The 15,161-nt window shown below is 35.0% G+C and overlaps 1 protein-coding gene across 1 annotated transcript; it reads right to left on the bottom strand.

Annotated features, from left to right (window-relative positions):
- Positions 1-3,329: 3,329 nt before the first annotated feature.
- LOC143218289 (uncharacterized) lies at positions 3,330-9,850 on the bottom strand. Its single transcript, XM_076443410.1, has 3 exons — positions 9,700-9,850; positions 7,223-7,555; positions 3,330-4,188 (listed from the first exon to the last, which is right to left on the bottom strand). Exons 1-3 carry the CDS (start codon positions 9,709-9,711, stop codon positions 3,901-3,903), a joined length of 633 nt encoding a protein of 210 aa, XP_076299525.1. The 5' UTR covers positions 9,712-9,850; the 3' UTR covers positions 3,330-3,900.
- Between the last annotated feature and the right edge of the window lie 5,311 nt (positions 9,851-15,161).

The raw sequence follows: 15,161 nt of genomic DNA, 5'->3' as shown, positions 1-15,161 counted from the left end.
TTGCGGTTAACGTTCCCGCTATGGGAAGTAGGAAACGGGGTGGCACGCGGCGGCAAGTATCTATAACAGGCTCTAGAAAATACATTGAAAAAGAAAATGCGGTTCCCGTTCCTCGTTCCATGAAAGTGCACTTTTACCTGCCTCCGCATATTAATTTCAATCGGACCACTTTGTTACAGTTTAACTCTACACATACAGGGTGTACAGAAATTATATCATCGTAGATGAATTCTACATCCTCTCAAAATTGTATATCGATAATTAATGCATCAATATTACTTTTCTAATATTTAATAATGCGGAGAACGTCGATATTAATGAAATTGAATAATAACTATCATTTGAACAAGCATTTAATAATCAACATTTTATGAATACCATTGTGGATTGTTGTTAATTGAAAAATGAGCCAACACACTCTGTTACAGGAACCATATTGTTTTAGAGAACGTCGATATTACAATAATATAATTGAATAAAAATTATAATTGGAACAAGCATTTAAAAATCAACATTTTATGAATACTATTATGGATTGTTGTTTATTTAAAAAATGAGCCAACACTCTCTCTTACAGGAACCATATTGTTTTAGAGAACGTCGATATTACAATAATAAAATTGAATAAAAATTATAATTGGAACAAGCATTTAAAAATCAACATTCATGAATACAGTTATGGATTGTTGTTTATTTAAAAAATGAGCCAACACTCTCTCTTACAGGAACCATATTGTTTTAGAGAACCTCGATATTACAATAATATAATTGAATAAAAATTAGAATTTGAACAAGCATTTAAAAATCAACATTTTAAGAATACTATTATGGATTGTTGTTTATTTAAAAAATGAGCCAACACTCTCTCTTACAGGAACCATATTGTTTTAGAGAACGTCGATATTACAATAATAAAATTGAATAAAAATTATAATTGGAACAAGCATTTAATAATCAACATTTTATAAATACTATTGAGGATTGTTGTTTATATGAAAAATGAGCCAACACTCTCTCTTACAGGAACCATATTATTTTAGAGAACCTCGATATTACAATAATATAATTGAATAAAAATTAGAATTTGAACAAGCATTTAAAAATCAACATTTTAAGAATACTATTATGGATTGTTGTTTATTTAAAAAATGAGCCAACACTCTCTCTTACAGGAACCATATTGTTTTAGAGAACCTCGATATTACAATAATAAAAATTGAATAAAAATTATAATTTGAACAAGCATTTAAAAATCAACATTTTATGAATACTATTATGGATTGTTGTTTATTTAAAAAATGAGCCAACACTCTCTCTTACAGGAACCATATTGTTTTAGAGAACGTCGATATTACAATAATAAAATTGAATAAAAATTATAATTGGAACAAGCATTTAATAAACAACATTTTATGAATACCATTGAGGATTGTTGTTTATATGAAAAATGAGCCAACACTCTCTGTTACAGGAACCATATTGTTTTAGAGAACCTCAATATTACAATAATATAATTGAATAAAAATTATAATTTGAACAAGCATTTAAAAATCAACATTCATGAATACTGTTATGGATTGTTGTTTATTTAAAAAATGAGCCAACACTCTCTCTTACAGGAACCATATTGTTTTAGAGAACCTCGATATTACAATAATAAAATTGAATAAAAATTATAATTTGAACAAGCATTTAAAAATCAACATTTTATCAATACTATTATGGATTGTTGTTTATTTAAAAAATGAGCCAACACTCTCTCTTACAGGAACCATATTGTTTTAGAGAACCTCGATATTACAATAATAAAATTGAATAAAAATTATAATTTGGACAAGCATTTAAAAATCAACATTCATGAATACTGTTATGGATTATTGTTTATTTGAAAAATGAGCCGACACCCTCACAGAAACCATATTGTTACCACGTTTTTATTAGCTCGCTTTCTTGTTTGTGTGTTTGTTTGTTCGGTGGCAATCTTAGAGAACGTCGATATTAATAAAAGTGAATAAAAATTATAATTTGAACATTTAAAAATCAACATTTTATGAATACCATTATGGATTGTTTATTTGAAAACTGAACATGATTTTTTAGGTTATTTCGATATTGAGATAAAATAATGTTTTAAACAAAAGTTAAATTTACTGATCTGTAATTTTTAATATAATAAATGAGACGAGGAGTTTTGAGATTTATTCCAGTTTTTCCATAAATGAATTGAAATTAAGGAAATGAACAGTATCTGTGGTATAAATGTTGCCCTATAAAAATGGCAGGTCTAATTACATTTATTGAGCTAGTCTGTAATTTTCAATATAACAAATATTTGAACAAGATATTATAATTTATTTCATTTTATTCCTTAAATGCAGTTCCAATATTGAGACGTAATAAAGTTTTAAACAAAAGTTAAATGATCTGTAATTTTTAATATAATAAATTCTTGGACAAGGAAATTTATTTCACTACTTTTCATAAATGAATTGAATGACTGAAATTAAATGAACAGTATCTGGTAAATGTTGCCTTATAAAAATGGAAAAATTGTTGAAATTTATTGCGCTTGTCTGCAATTTTTAATGTAACAAATGCTTGGACAAGGAAATTTATTCCACTATTTTCCATAAATGAATTGTAATTAATTAAATAAAATAATCAGGATCTATCAAACGTCGTCTTATAAAAATGGCAAATTTGATGAAATTTATTGCGCTTGTCTGCAATTTTTAATGTAACAAATGCTTGGACAAGGAAAGTTATTCCACTTATTTCCATAAATGAATTGAAATGAATGAAATGAACACAGAGTATCTGGTAAATGTTACCTTATAAAAATTTATTGAGCTCGTCTGCAATTTTTAATATAACAAATGTTTGGACAAGGAAATTTATTCCACTATATTCCTTAAATGCAGTAAACAAAAGTTAAAGTATGTTTATTCTGTAAAAAATCAAGGTGGCCTTTAATTTTTACGACGACAAAACGACTCCGAAGACTTACCTTGTTAGCCTTTAAAAACTTCCAAACAATATTAAAATCTTCACGATCTGCTAGGTCGTCCGGTCGGACCACTGTGCCCTCCTCCGAAATACCGGCAAAGCCGAAGGAGACGTACGAAAGGTGTGTAACCTGCATTGACCCGATTTCGTTTCAATGTCTTGCTACTTCTCGGTGCAGTGAAGTGATCCGTCTCACGGTAGCCGCCCCCCCCCCCCCCCCGAAAGTGTTCAAGGATAACGGTGGGAAGGTTGCGGTGAAGGTTTCGCAACGTTGCTCCAATTTTCGTCGGCGGATAAATCAGGCGGGAGTAAAGGTAAACCAGTTATTTTCGTACGAAAAAAGATATCTTTATTTCAGTGTTGTAAGACGCGCGTCGAGTTACGTACAACAAAAAAAAACACATATCAAACAATTACGCCGGTAGAAAAAAATTACGACTAATGTCACAGTAGCGAGACGCTCGATCCAATTGGTTTTCACGGCTCTCGTCGGAGGTCGGTGCGATCGGTTTCTCGAGGACACCGGTGGCGAGGGCCGGGTGTTGTTCGGGGCTGATCCGTTAGCCCCGTCGCTCAAGGGGAGCCAATCTTGGGATGGCGCGGGTTGTCCGTGAGTGACTGACCAAGAGATCAGACGAGGTAAGAAAAAGAACAGGCGGAAAGAGAGGCGAGTGAAGGGTGAACGTGATGGTGTCCGGCGGGCGGTCGGTCGGATCGTCGGCGAAGGTCGCTCTTGCTCTCAATGAGGATTGCGTGGCGTCGTTTCAGGAACTTTCTCTGTCGGTGGTCTTGACGATCCGTCCGTCCGTCGTTTCGCCGCGATGTGTTGCGCTGCTCCTGGCCCCCCTCAGATTGGCTCCCTCGAGAACAGTTCGCGATCAAGTTGTTTGCCGTTTACCAGGAGGAGTAGCCAGACGAGTAGCCAGACGACCAGCCGGGGTACTGCTTCTCAACGACGACCGGCTGCGCCACTGGGACTGGGACGTGCTTCACGTAGGGGACGGCGATGGGCTGGGCAACCTTCACGGGGTACGGAGCTGGCACTGCAACCTTCACTGGTACGCTGACTGGGTACGGCACTGGCCTGTCCACGGGCACTGGGACGTGCTTCGTCACCTCAACTGGGTACGGCTTCGGGACGTGCACGGGGTACGGGCGGTCGACCGGCACTGCGACTGGTACCTACAACACAATCCGCAACCGTTAGAGGGTCCTCCTGATTCTTGATCCTTTGGTTGCTGTGCTATTCTGCCCTGCTGATCCTAACTCTACTTATTGGTACATTTAATCAGATAGGTCACTTCAACTGAAAGCAGAGGGAAGATGTGCAACTGAGTACCTATACATAGTACTGGGTACCTAAACAACATAATCCGCAACCGTTAGAGGGTCCTCCTGATTCTTGATCCTTTTTTGGTTGCTGTGCTATTCTGCCCTGCTGATCCTAACTCTACTTATTGGTACATTTAATCAGATAGGTCACTTCAACTGAAAGGAGAGGGAAGATGTACAACCGAGTACCTATACCTAGCACTGGGTACCTAAACAACACAATCGACGGCGTTAGATGGTCCTCCTGATTCTTGATTCTTTGGTTGCTGTGCTATTCTGCCCTTCTGATCCTAACTCTACTTATTGGTACATTTAATCAGATAGGTCACTTCAACTGAAAGCAGAGGGAAGATGTGCAACTGAGTACCTATACATAGTACTGGGTACCTAAACAACATAATCCGCAACCGTTAGAGGGTCCTCCTGATTCTTGATCCTTTGGTTGCTGTGCTATTCTGCCCTTCTGATCCTAACTCTACTTATTGGTACATTTAATCAGATAGGTCACTTCAACTGAAAGCAGAGGCAAGATGTGCAACTGAGTACCTATACATAGTACTGGGTACCTAAACAACATAATCCGCAACCGTTAGAGGGTCCTCCTGATTCTTGATCCTTTTTTGCTTGCTGTGCTATTCTGCCCTTCTGATCCTAACTCTACTTATTGGTACATTTAATCAGATAGGTCACTTCAACTGAAAACAGAGGGAAGATGTGCAACTGAGTACCTATGCCTAGCACTGGGTACCTAAACGACACGATCGACGGCGTTAGATGATCCTCCTGATTCCTGTAAACAATGTCCAGGCTGGATCTACTACTCTGTCCTTCGGATCCTAATTCTATATTAGGTTACTGGTACATTTAACTAGGTAGGTCACTCCAACTGAAGGAAGGAAAGAGCATATGTGCAACTGAGATACCTATACCTAGCACTGGCTACCTAAACAACACAATCGACGGCGTTAGATGATCCTCCTGTGATTCTTGATTCTTTGGTTGCTGTGCTATTCTGCCCTTCTGATCCTAACTCTACTTATTGATACTTTTAATCAGATAGGTCACTTCATCTGAAAGCAGAGGGAAGATGTACAACCGAGTACCTATACCTAGCACTGGGTACCTAAACGACACGATCGACTGCGTTAAATGATCCTCCTGATTCCTGTAAACAATATCCAGGCTGGCTGTGCTACTCTACCCTTCGGATTCTAACTTTACATTAGGTTATTGGTACATTCAACTAGGTAGATCACTTCACGTCAAAGGAGAGGGGATGTGTAGCTTAACGCTTCTCCCTCTATCACTAAATGTGGCTCTCCTCTAGCGACTCTCTTGCACGAGGAGGTCTACACGTGACGTCACATTACTCCTACTACCGCTGCTAGTCAACTGCTGTCACATATTCTTCTCGTGCGAAGGGAAGCTAAAAATCTGATAGTAGAGAGGCAAGCGCAAATCCCGAGGTCCCACGTTCAGGTGTTGATGGGAATAGCGACTGACACTTGAGTGTACTTATAAGCATTGTGGAATCTCGACACGAACCAAATACATCACATGGAAATTTGGAAAAATTTGAGGTTTTTCCCTGGCTATCTGCTAAACAGGTCTGCTTGGGACGTCATGTCCTAATTTTCTAAAATCCGTCTGAATAACTTCGATGGTCCCTCAGGTTTCCATACAGTATACTAGTACAAGGCACAAGGCACAAAGTGCCATTTATACAGGGTCGGTCAAGAATCACTAGATCGTTTAAAATTCGAATTTGTTTGTAATTGCATAAATGCAAGTCTTTGATAATAAAAGGGCTATTCCACTTCGCAATGGTCTATGGTCCGGACAACTACACGTACCTCCAGAATGATGGAAGTGCTTTCACTAGACGTGGATGTTTATGCAGAATAAAATTTATTATTGCACAAATATATTAATGATTATTTAAAAATACTTAAAAAATTTACAAACTTGGTCTAAGCCTGGCCAACATGTTCCAATTAATAAATTCAGTAACAAAATTGACTTTCCAATTCCATTTACCCCGTCTCTTTACAAGGCGAGATATTTTCTCGTCGAACAAACAGGATTCAGAAATCTATTTATTATAAAAAGCACGTTCTAATCCTCGAAATAATTCAAACGGGGTATTCTAGATCGCTGACTCTACGACCTCCACGTGAATGATCGACGCCACAACTAGCTATGTGAGGTAAGAGATCGTAATATCGAGAAGCATTGGACATTTCAATGAAAGACACTGATTTCTCACGGTGTTGACCGCGGTTCAGAGAGATTTCCTAGAAAACACAGCGCGCGTGCTGTAACGATCCCGTCTTACGAAATCGCACACCCGTTCGCATTGGAACGCTAATTAGCGATCGATGATGACGAAGGCACGGCTGCGGCGTGCGACGATCGCGAACGGATACTCGGCGATAAACAGAGCGTGATTCTACATATACATAGACCGAGACACGGTTCCCATATTCTCGCACATCAGGTTTCGTTTCGCTTCTCCGTGGAGCACGGAGCTCGGGGGAAGGATTAGGTCATTAACGATTTCACGCGACACGATTCCGACGAGATCGAAAGTGGCCCGTTCACTCTCTTAGGGTCTTTTCCCACTAGACGCCTCCTCTGCCTACCTGCGCCATCGCTCCGTCCCCGTTTTGGGTTTCTTCTGTGTATTTCAATGGGACTGCGCCTACTATACCTGCGCCTGCAGGTATATGGCGCCATTGCAGGTATAGCAGGCGCAATCCCATTGAAATACACAGAAGAAACCCAAAACGGGGACGGAGCGATGGCGCAGGTAGGCAGAGGAGGCGTCTAGTGGGCAAAGACCTTTACCCGGCGCATTTTCACGTTCAGACAAACGTTTCTGTACCTTGACTGCTACTGGGACGTGCTTCTCAACAGGGACTGCGACTGGATGAGGCACGGCAACGGGCACTTCCTTGGTCAACACCGTCGAAACACCGTGGCTGATGCCGATGGAAGGATAGCTGGAGTACGCGGACAGTCCCAAACCAGAGTCCAATCCGTATCCGCTGTATCCGTTGTATCCACCGTATCCACCGTATCCGCTGTATCCGCTGTATCCGCCATAGCCCAGGCCGTACACTCCACGCTTTTCCTTCGGCTTCTCCTCGGCGGTTTCGGGTTTCGCGGGCTCATCGGCGGCGAAAGCTACTGCCGCGAAGGCGACGACTAATAAAAGCTGCAACAGAATTTTACGGATATTTTTTAATGACCAGCCTTTGCTACGATCCTCGGGGATAGTGTCCCAGGACGTAACGGAATCTGACAGTAAATGTTGTCTTATAAAAATGGTAAATTTGATGGAATTTATTGAGCCAGTCTGCAATTTTTAATATAACAAATGCTTGGACAAAGAAGTTTGTTCCGCTATTATCCATGAATGCATTGATATTAATGAAATGAAGTCAACAGTATCTAGAAAATGTTGCCATATAAAAATGGCAAACTTGATGAAATTTTTGAGATGGCTGCAATTTTTAATACAAATGCTTGAACAAAGAAATTTATTCTACTGTTTTCCATAAGTGAATTGAAATGAATGAAATAAATAAAATAGACAGTATCTATATAGTAAATATCGCCTTATAAAAATGGCAACTTCGATGAAATTTATTGAGCTCGTCTGCAATTTTTAATATAACAAATGCTTGAACAAAGAAATTTATTCTATAATACTATTTTCCATAAATGAATTGAAATTAATGAAATGAAATAGACAGTATCTGGTAAATGTCGCCTTATAAAAATGGCAAATTTGATTAAATTTATTGAGCTTGTCTGCAATTTTTAGTATAACAAATGCTTGGACAAAGAAATGTATTCTACTATTTTCCATAAGTGAATTGAAATTAATGAAATGAAATAAACCGTATCTAGAAAATGTCGCCTTATAAAAATGGCAAAGAAATGTATTGAGCTCGTCTGAAATTTTTAATATAACAAATGCTAGGACAAGAAAATTTGTTCCACTATTGTCCTGAAATGAATTTTTATAATTTCGATAATTGGAAAACATAAAACCAACCATTTTACCATAGTAGGTGTAATGTTAACGACGCCATTTTGCCTACCTCAGAACTTGGAAATCAGCGAAGAATTAAAACGCTTAAAATTTTATTACCATTTTCAATGTTTCCCTTGAGCTTGGTTTTTCAATATTAAAAAAATAATAAGAGGGGAAACGAATAATAATAAGAGAGTAAAGAATAATAATAAGAAAGGAAACAAATATAGAAGTGGAAACGAGAGTAGCTATTTCACACAAGGCACCAGATATTGAAAACATTTCTAAAAGACCAAATATGCCATTGAAAAAATTTTCTTTCCTTTTAATTTCATTTACTGATTGTTATTTGCTGTTCACTGATGTATAAACTGTTATGTACGCGATCTTTATTTATTATAAAATATATATACTGGTTTAATTAACGACTGTGTTCCGAAAAATGTCGAATTGAATTGTGAAAAGGTTAAGAAATCTTTTAGAACACGATTATGTGAAACAAATATTTAAATTTCAGAATAGACATAGTACAGATTTTTGAGTTCGATATTTGCCACAAATAAAGGAAAAACTGTAGCAATTATTGCTATGGTAGCGTTAAAACAATAATTTTTAAAACAATGATATTTTTACTTAGAGAATAAGTGACACTGAATTTAAATTTCAGAATAGAAATGGTACAGATTTTTGAGTTCGGTATTTGTCACAAATAAAGGGAAACTGTAGCAATTCTTGCTATGGTAGTGTTAAAACAATAATTTTTAAAACAATCATATTTTTACTTAAAGAACAGTGATATTGAATATGCTGATCTTTTATAATTTAGCTTATTGTGAACTGTTAGAACCGGTACTAAACGATAATGTTCACTTCAGAAATTCATTTCTCGAACCAGTTTCAACAAAACTATTTCTCAAACATGTTTGTTACCATTTGTTCAAGCCAACGTAGCAGTAATTTAGTCAAATAAACCGGACTACTCGTCTTTACGAATTCACAAAAATACTATTCAGTAGAAAAATCGATAATATCAGATTGAAAAATAGTAACTACTATTCCAAACGAAGCATAAGCAAATAATTCAACACAAGAACCGAAAACGTCACAAAAATGGTACCGAGAGCCGATCGTTGGTTTTATAAAAGAAAAAATAAGTTTGCGAGTTGAAGCAGAAACTGGTCGAACTATATACACTTTTATCGAAAGGGTTGAAAACCCTTCGAGATAGAAAATGGTACCAGCGGCCGGTCCTGATCCTCGGCAAAGACTGATCCGCAGGACCGTTCCGCTAGTCGAAGAGGTACAAACGCTGTGCTCACCTTGGCGTTCATGGTGCTGCGTTAGTGGAGTTGGTTCGTCGTTGTTTTGCGACTGATGAGATACCAAGAAGATCCTCTGCTTTTATACAGCCGGACGAACCCTTGAACAGGTCGGAGGTGGTAGACAAGTGGCGGGCCCCGAGAAACGGTGAAAAGAAATTGGGCGTGGGGAGCGCGCAGGGGTCCCCGAAAACCGAACCAAGGCAAAGCTCGCCACGCTCTTTTTTCTTGCGAAAGATAAATTATATCCCCCCCCACTGTTGATTAATACTTCGGGATCCTTGCACCTCAGTCTGCTGCTAGTCATCCACTCGTCTGCGTCAGGGTGCCTTTTTCCACTCGCTAATTGACTCTGTTCGATATGTGCATCTAGTGACGTCAGGATCGCCTCGGGATTTCGACCGATGTCCACCGTGCTTTGTGAGTAAATCGCAGTCCACTGGAATCAGACCTCGGCGAAATTTCGAGAGAAAATATTTCAAATGCTATTTGAAATGTATTCGGTTGGAAAGAACGTTCGTAGCGTTTTCAAATTAAGAATCGAAGATCAAATTCAGGTATTTGTTCATAGATTTATTCAATGACACGAGAAGTTATCTCGAAAATGTCAAAAAGTAAATAGAACAGAATGGAAAATGTGTTATTGAATCAATCTATGAATACACATATGAATTTTAGCTTTCAATTTTAATTTACAAACGCGCTTAGAACTCTCGTTCCAACCCAACAGTATTTTCTTTATTTATAACCCAATAGCAGAGAAACGAATACTTCACGTAATATTTTAGATTTTATTTTGCCGAAAGAAAATAGTATTTTAAATGAGATATACAATTTCGAAAATAAAATATTTCTATTTGAACAATCTGAACCTCAAAATAGAATATTTATATTTCTCTATTTCTATTTAATATAAAACATTCTATTATTCTCAGCGATAATATTTATAATTAAAATTAAAAATAAAGAGAAAATACAAATATTTGCAATGTATTCTTCAAATACAATACTATTTTCAAAAGTTACTGCCTCTCTTAAGTAAATTATTTTATTTTCAAAAGTTACTATCTACATCAATTAAAATATTTTATTTTCGAAGTTGTACGCATACTTCAAAATAAATAGGATTATTTAGTATTTACTATTTAAAATACTATTTTCCCCAGCTCTGCCCAATAGTATACTTTAATGTGGTTCAAATAAAATACTACTTTAAATAGAACGGAGAATCGCGGCAAACAAAATATTTTTATTTTGCTAACCAGGTACATGAAATAAAATATTTCAATGTTTCCTTACAATGAAAATAAGTTGAGCAAAGAGTTGATATTATGGATCTTTATGTATTTAAGGCTCTTGAAAATTAAAAAAAATGCTAGGATATAGAACATGACAGAATTTAGTACAATTTTAGTTTTTTTCAGTTCTAGAAAGGAAAATATGATTTTATTTTATTCGAGGTTCTCTTCAAATTCGTCCGGAAAAATGGCAAATTGCATAAACATCCGCAGTCTAATTATAGGTTATAATTTAAGCGTTAAAATCTTTGTTATCCTAGTCTTATCTTATTGTTAGTCTTTGCTATCCTGATACGGTTTGGACCTCTTCCTGTATGTTGATAAACAGACGACAATGTCCTAATAACATTGCACGTAACAACAAATTAGAAATGTTACTGTTTACTATTGGAAATACTATTTTACGTAGTCCTGCAAAAAAAGTCTCACTATTTTCAATATGTTTCAAATAAAATACTATTTTTAAATATTATATGAATTATAATATATATTTTAATAATATATTATATATATTATTAATTAAAATTATATACATTTAAATATAAATTTAAATATACCATTTTTCAATAGTATTTCAGGAACTTTTTCTTATAAGTAAAATAATTTATTTGCACGATTACAGGTATGCTTTAAAAATAAAATAAACTATTTTCTATTTCAAATGCTATTTTGCCCAGCACTACTGTCAATTACCAGCCTGTGAATCTTTATGCATTTATAGCAAAATTGAATAGATGAAATTCAAAATTGTTGGAAAATCTAAAAAATTCAAGACGTCGATATATGATCTCTCATTAAGGGAAGAAATAACATTCGATTTAGTTTCCATTTCTTGCAATCGATGCAGACAATTTTTATTTTGCATAAAGTTCCACAGTCCACTGATTACATTATACAATTATGCTTCCGTATACTCGTTTTTCTTCCAGTAAGCGTGAACATTTTTAAATTTTATTTAGTTTTATCTGATTTATCTAATTTATTTATTATTAATCTTTTATTTAATTTATGCATTGTTTTCGTAGCAAACGAGAGTATTTTTATGAATAATTATTGTTTACTATAATGATACTAATGTACTATACATATTAGTGTATTGACGAATATTAAATATATAATATATATTAGTATTGATGAATATAAAATATATACTATACATATATTAGTATGAATGAATATTGAATATATGTATATTATATATTAGTATAAATGAATATATTAAACATACAATATATATGTATTAATATTAATTAATATTAAATATATACTATACATATATTAGTATCAGTGTGAATATTGCTATAATATATGAACGTACTATAATCATATTGACTGCGAAACAGGAAAAGAAAAGAAAAATAGGATGGCATCGAATATTAATAATCGTGCGATGGACGAGCCTCGCAAACAATGTTTTTTTATTATCAAATCTAATCGTACCTGTCGCGGACTACAACTAAAATCAATAAGTAAAATGTTTCGTGCATTTTCGTAAAAAATTTATCAGAATTTTAAATATTCTGATCACGAGGTAGTCTTTTTTTTTATCGACACTCTTAGCCGACTGATTTTAACACAAATTTCGAAACTGCTGTAGGAGATTAGTGTTCGCACACACGAAACGGAGAAAGTATTGTTGCGAGCGTTACCTTAAATCGTATAAAGGGACCTGGAGAATTGGACTACCCCGTATTCCCCGATTTCGGCTAATTACATGTTTCCTGAAATACCAGAAACGTTCGAAAGAAACGTGCCGATTTTTTCGGCGTTGCATAAACGGGCCAGAATTCCAGCGATTTCACACAGCCTTGCTCGGAAGCCGACCACCTGTTCCGAAATGGGAAGCTAAAAATGAACCGAAGGAAGGTCGCAAATACAAAAACTAACCGGACGAATCGAGATAACTCGGTAAAGCTCTATCCACAACGAGTAACTATTACTTTTACCGAATAAACCAAGAACTATCCCGACAAGTCTCTCGATGTTGCTTCGATATGGACGTAGCTTAACACTTGAATAAACATCCAGCTATTTTTTTCCTTTAATTCGTATTTCCTAATGAGGTGATCTCTCGAAATATCGTTCGAGCGTTGAAACATATTCGTCGTCGGGTGTATCGGCTTGTTTTTGATATCGCAACTAAATCGTTATGCTAATATAGTGACGTGAGCAACTGCTTTTTCGGCGTCGATGCAGCCGAAAACAGCGAAACTACCATCGACAGCGAGAAGGGAATCATAAAATGTTAAAAATGACGTTCGAACGGCTCGGAAACGTTTTCGTCCTTTATTTTCGACGAAAGGGTGTAGAATATCTCACGCGGATCTTCCTTCTATACTTATTCCTTTTCTTGGAATGCTAATATGCGCACACTAAGGCCTTATATTTCGTCTCAAGCTCTCAATTTACAACTTGTAAAGTGTATTTTATTGGAGAGTCGAAGCAGTGTTTACGCAGGAGATCTTTGAAATATACAAGCGTGTGCCCGGTGTTGGGCAAATTTTATTTTAAATAATAAAAAAACGTGTGATTTTAATTGCGAATAACAGCTAAACTCTTTTTATGTAAATAAAATATTATTTCTTATTTGCAAATAAAAGATTATTTTTATTATTATTATCAATTTTAATTCGTTAATTTCAACACTTCAACTTCAATTCCAACATCAAATTTTCCATTTCAATTTCAATTTCAATATCAACTCTTCAACTTCATTTTCAATTTCAATTTTTCCATTTCAACTTTAATTATATTATATTTATTATATTTCGTCTCAAGCTCTCAATTTACAACTTGTAAAGTATATTTTATTGGAGAGTCGAAGCAGTGTTTACGCAGGAGATCTTTGAAATATACAAGCGTGTGCCCGGTGTTGGGCAAATTTTATTTTAAATAATAAAAAAACGTGTGATTTTAATTGCGAATAACAGCTAAACTCTTTTTATGTAAATAAAATATTATATCTCATTTGCAAATAAAAGGTTATTTATTATTTGGATTTAGGTGGAAATCAAATAAATAGTTTTTCTAGCTGCAATCTTTTCTAGCGGCCTATAAAAAAATACAATTTAATTTATTATTTGTCAATACAAATAATAATTGAAATTGTATTTGTACATAACAATTAACTGTATTATTTTAAATAATTCATTTAGATTTGCTCAAATAATAAATAACTTGTTATTTAAATTTTTATTTAAATAAGTATTTATTTAAATAAATTTATTTATTGCCCAACACTGTGTGTGTATCCTCGTAAGTACTCCGGAAACACTATAATACATATCATAAACTCTCTGCTTTTGTTTTTTTATTATTAATACAATTTGAATCTGAAAAGGAAGACATTATTCTACTCTCTGTTTAACTATATATATTCCGGATTTTCAAACACAGTGGGCTTCTGTATGACGCGATCAGAAATTTGTTTGAAAAGACTGTATACAATTAGGAACATAACTGATCACTAGATTACGGAGGTACCAAATGAAATTATATTTTCATTGGTAATAGCATTCGAGATCCAAAATAAATAAAAATCGTACTAAATTCTGTTGAATTTAATACTCCAGCATTTGTTGAAAATTTTTACAAGTCATAAATGCATAAAGATCCGCAACCTGATCATGAAAAATTGCAATTTATACCACTTTCGATCGAGTTTGCAAAACACATCTTTGGAATTTTTGTTGTTGGCCCAGCTAAATAAATTGTAGAAATCAATTTTTACTATTGTTTTTCGCAATTCTCAAATTTTGTAGACAAATTTTAAGAAAATGGTACCAAATGAAATTATATTTTCATTGGTAATAGCATTTGTAGATCCAAAATAAATAAAAATTGTACTAAATTCTGTTGAATTTAATACTCCAGCATTTGTTGAAAATTTTTACAAGTCATAAATGCATAAAGATCCGCAACCTGATCATGAAAAATTGCAATTTTTACCACTTTCGATCGAGTTTGCCAAACACATCTTTGGAATTTTCGTTGTTGGCCAAGCTAAAGAAGTTGTAGAAATCAATTTTTACTAATAATTTCTTCGGATCGCTCGAGACGTGACATTTCGTTCGATTTTATGCCCATATGTAGATTTAACTTCATGTTTTAAACATGTGTCGAATTATCCCAGGAAAGAGCAAGTTGGTTTTAACACATTGCATG

This window comes from Lasioglossum baleicum, chromosome 19 (genome assembly GCF_051020765.1).
Source record: "Lasioglossum baleicum chromosome 19, iyLasBale1, whole genome shotgun sequence".
Classification (NCBI taxonomy): domain Eukaryota; kingdom Metazoa; phylum Arthropoda; class Insecta; order Hymenoptera; family Halictidae; genus Lasioglossum; species Lasioglossum baleicum.
Note: the sequence above shows the minus strand (reverse complement) of the source record. Positions and strands in the feature narration are given on the sequence as shown.

Bases quoted from the DNA above. Each gene is read 5' to 3' on its own strand.
- LOC143218289 (XM_076443410.1), bottom strand. The intron at 4,189-7,222 runs GTACAGAAACGT...ATTGTGTTGTAG, and splicing joins ACGTCCCAGTAGCAGTCAAG to GTACCAGTCGCAGTGCCGGT.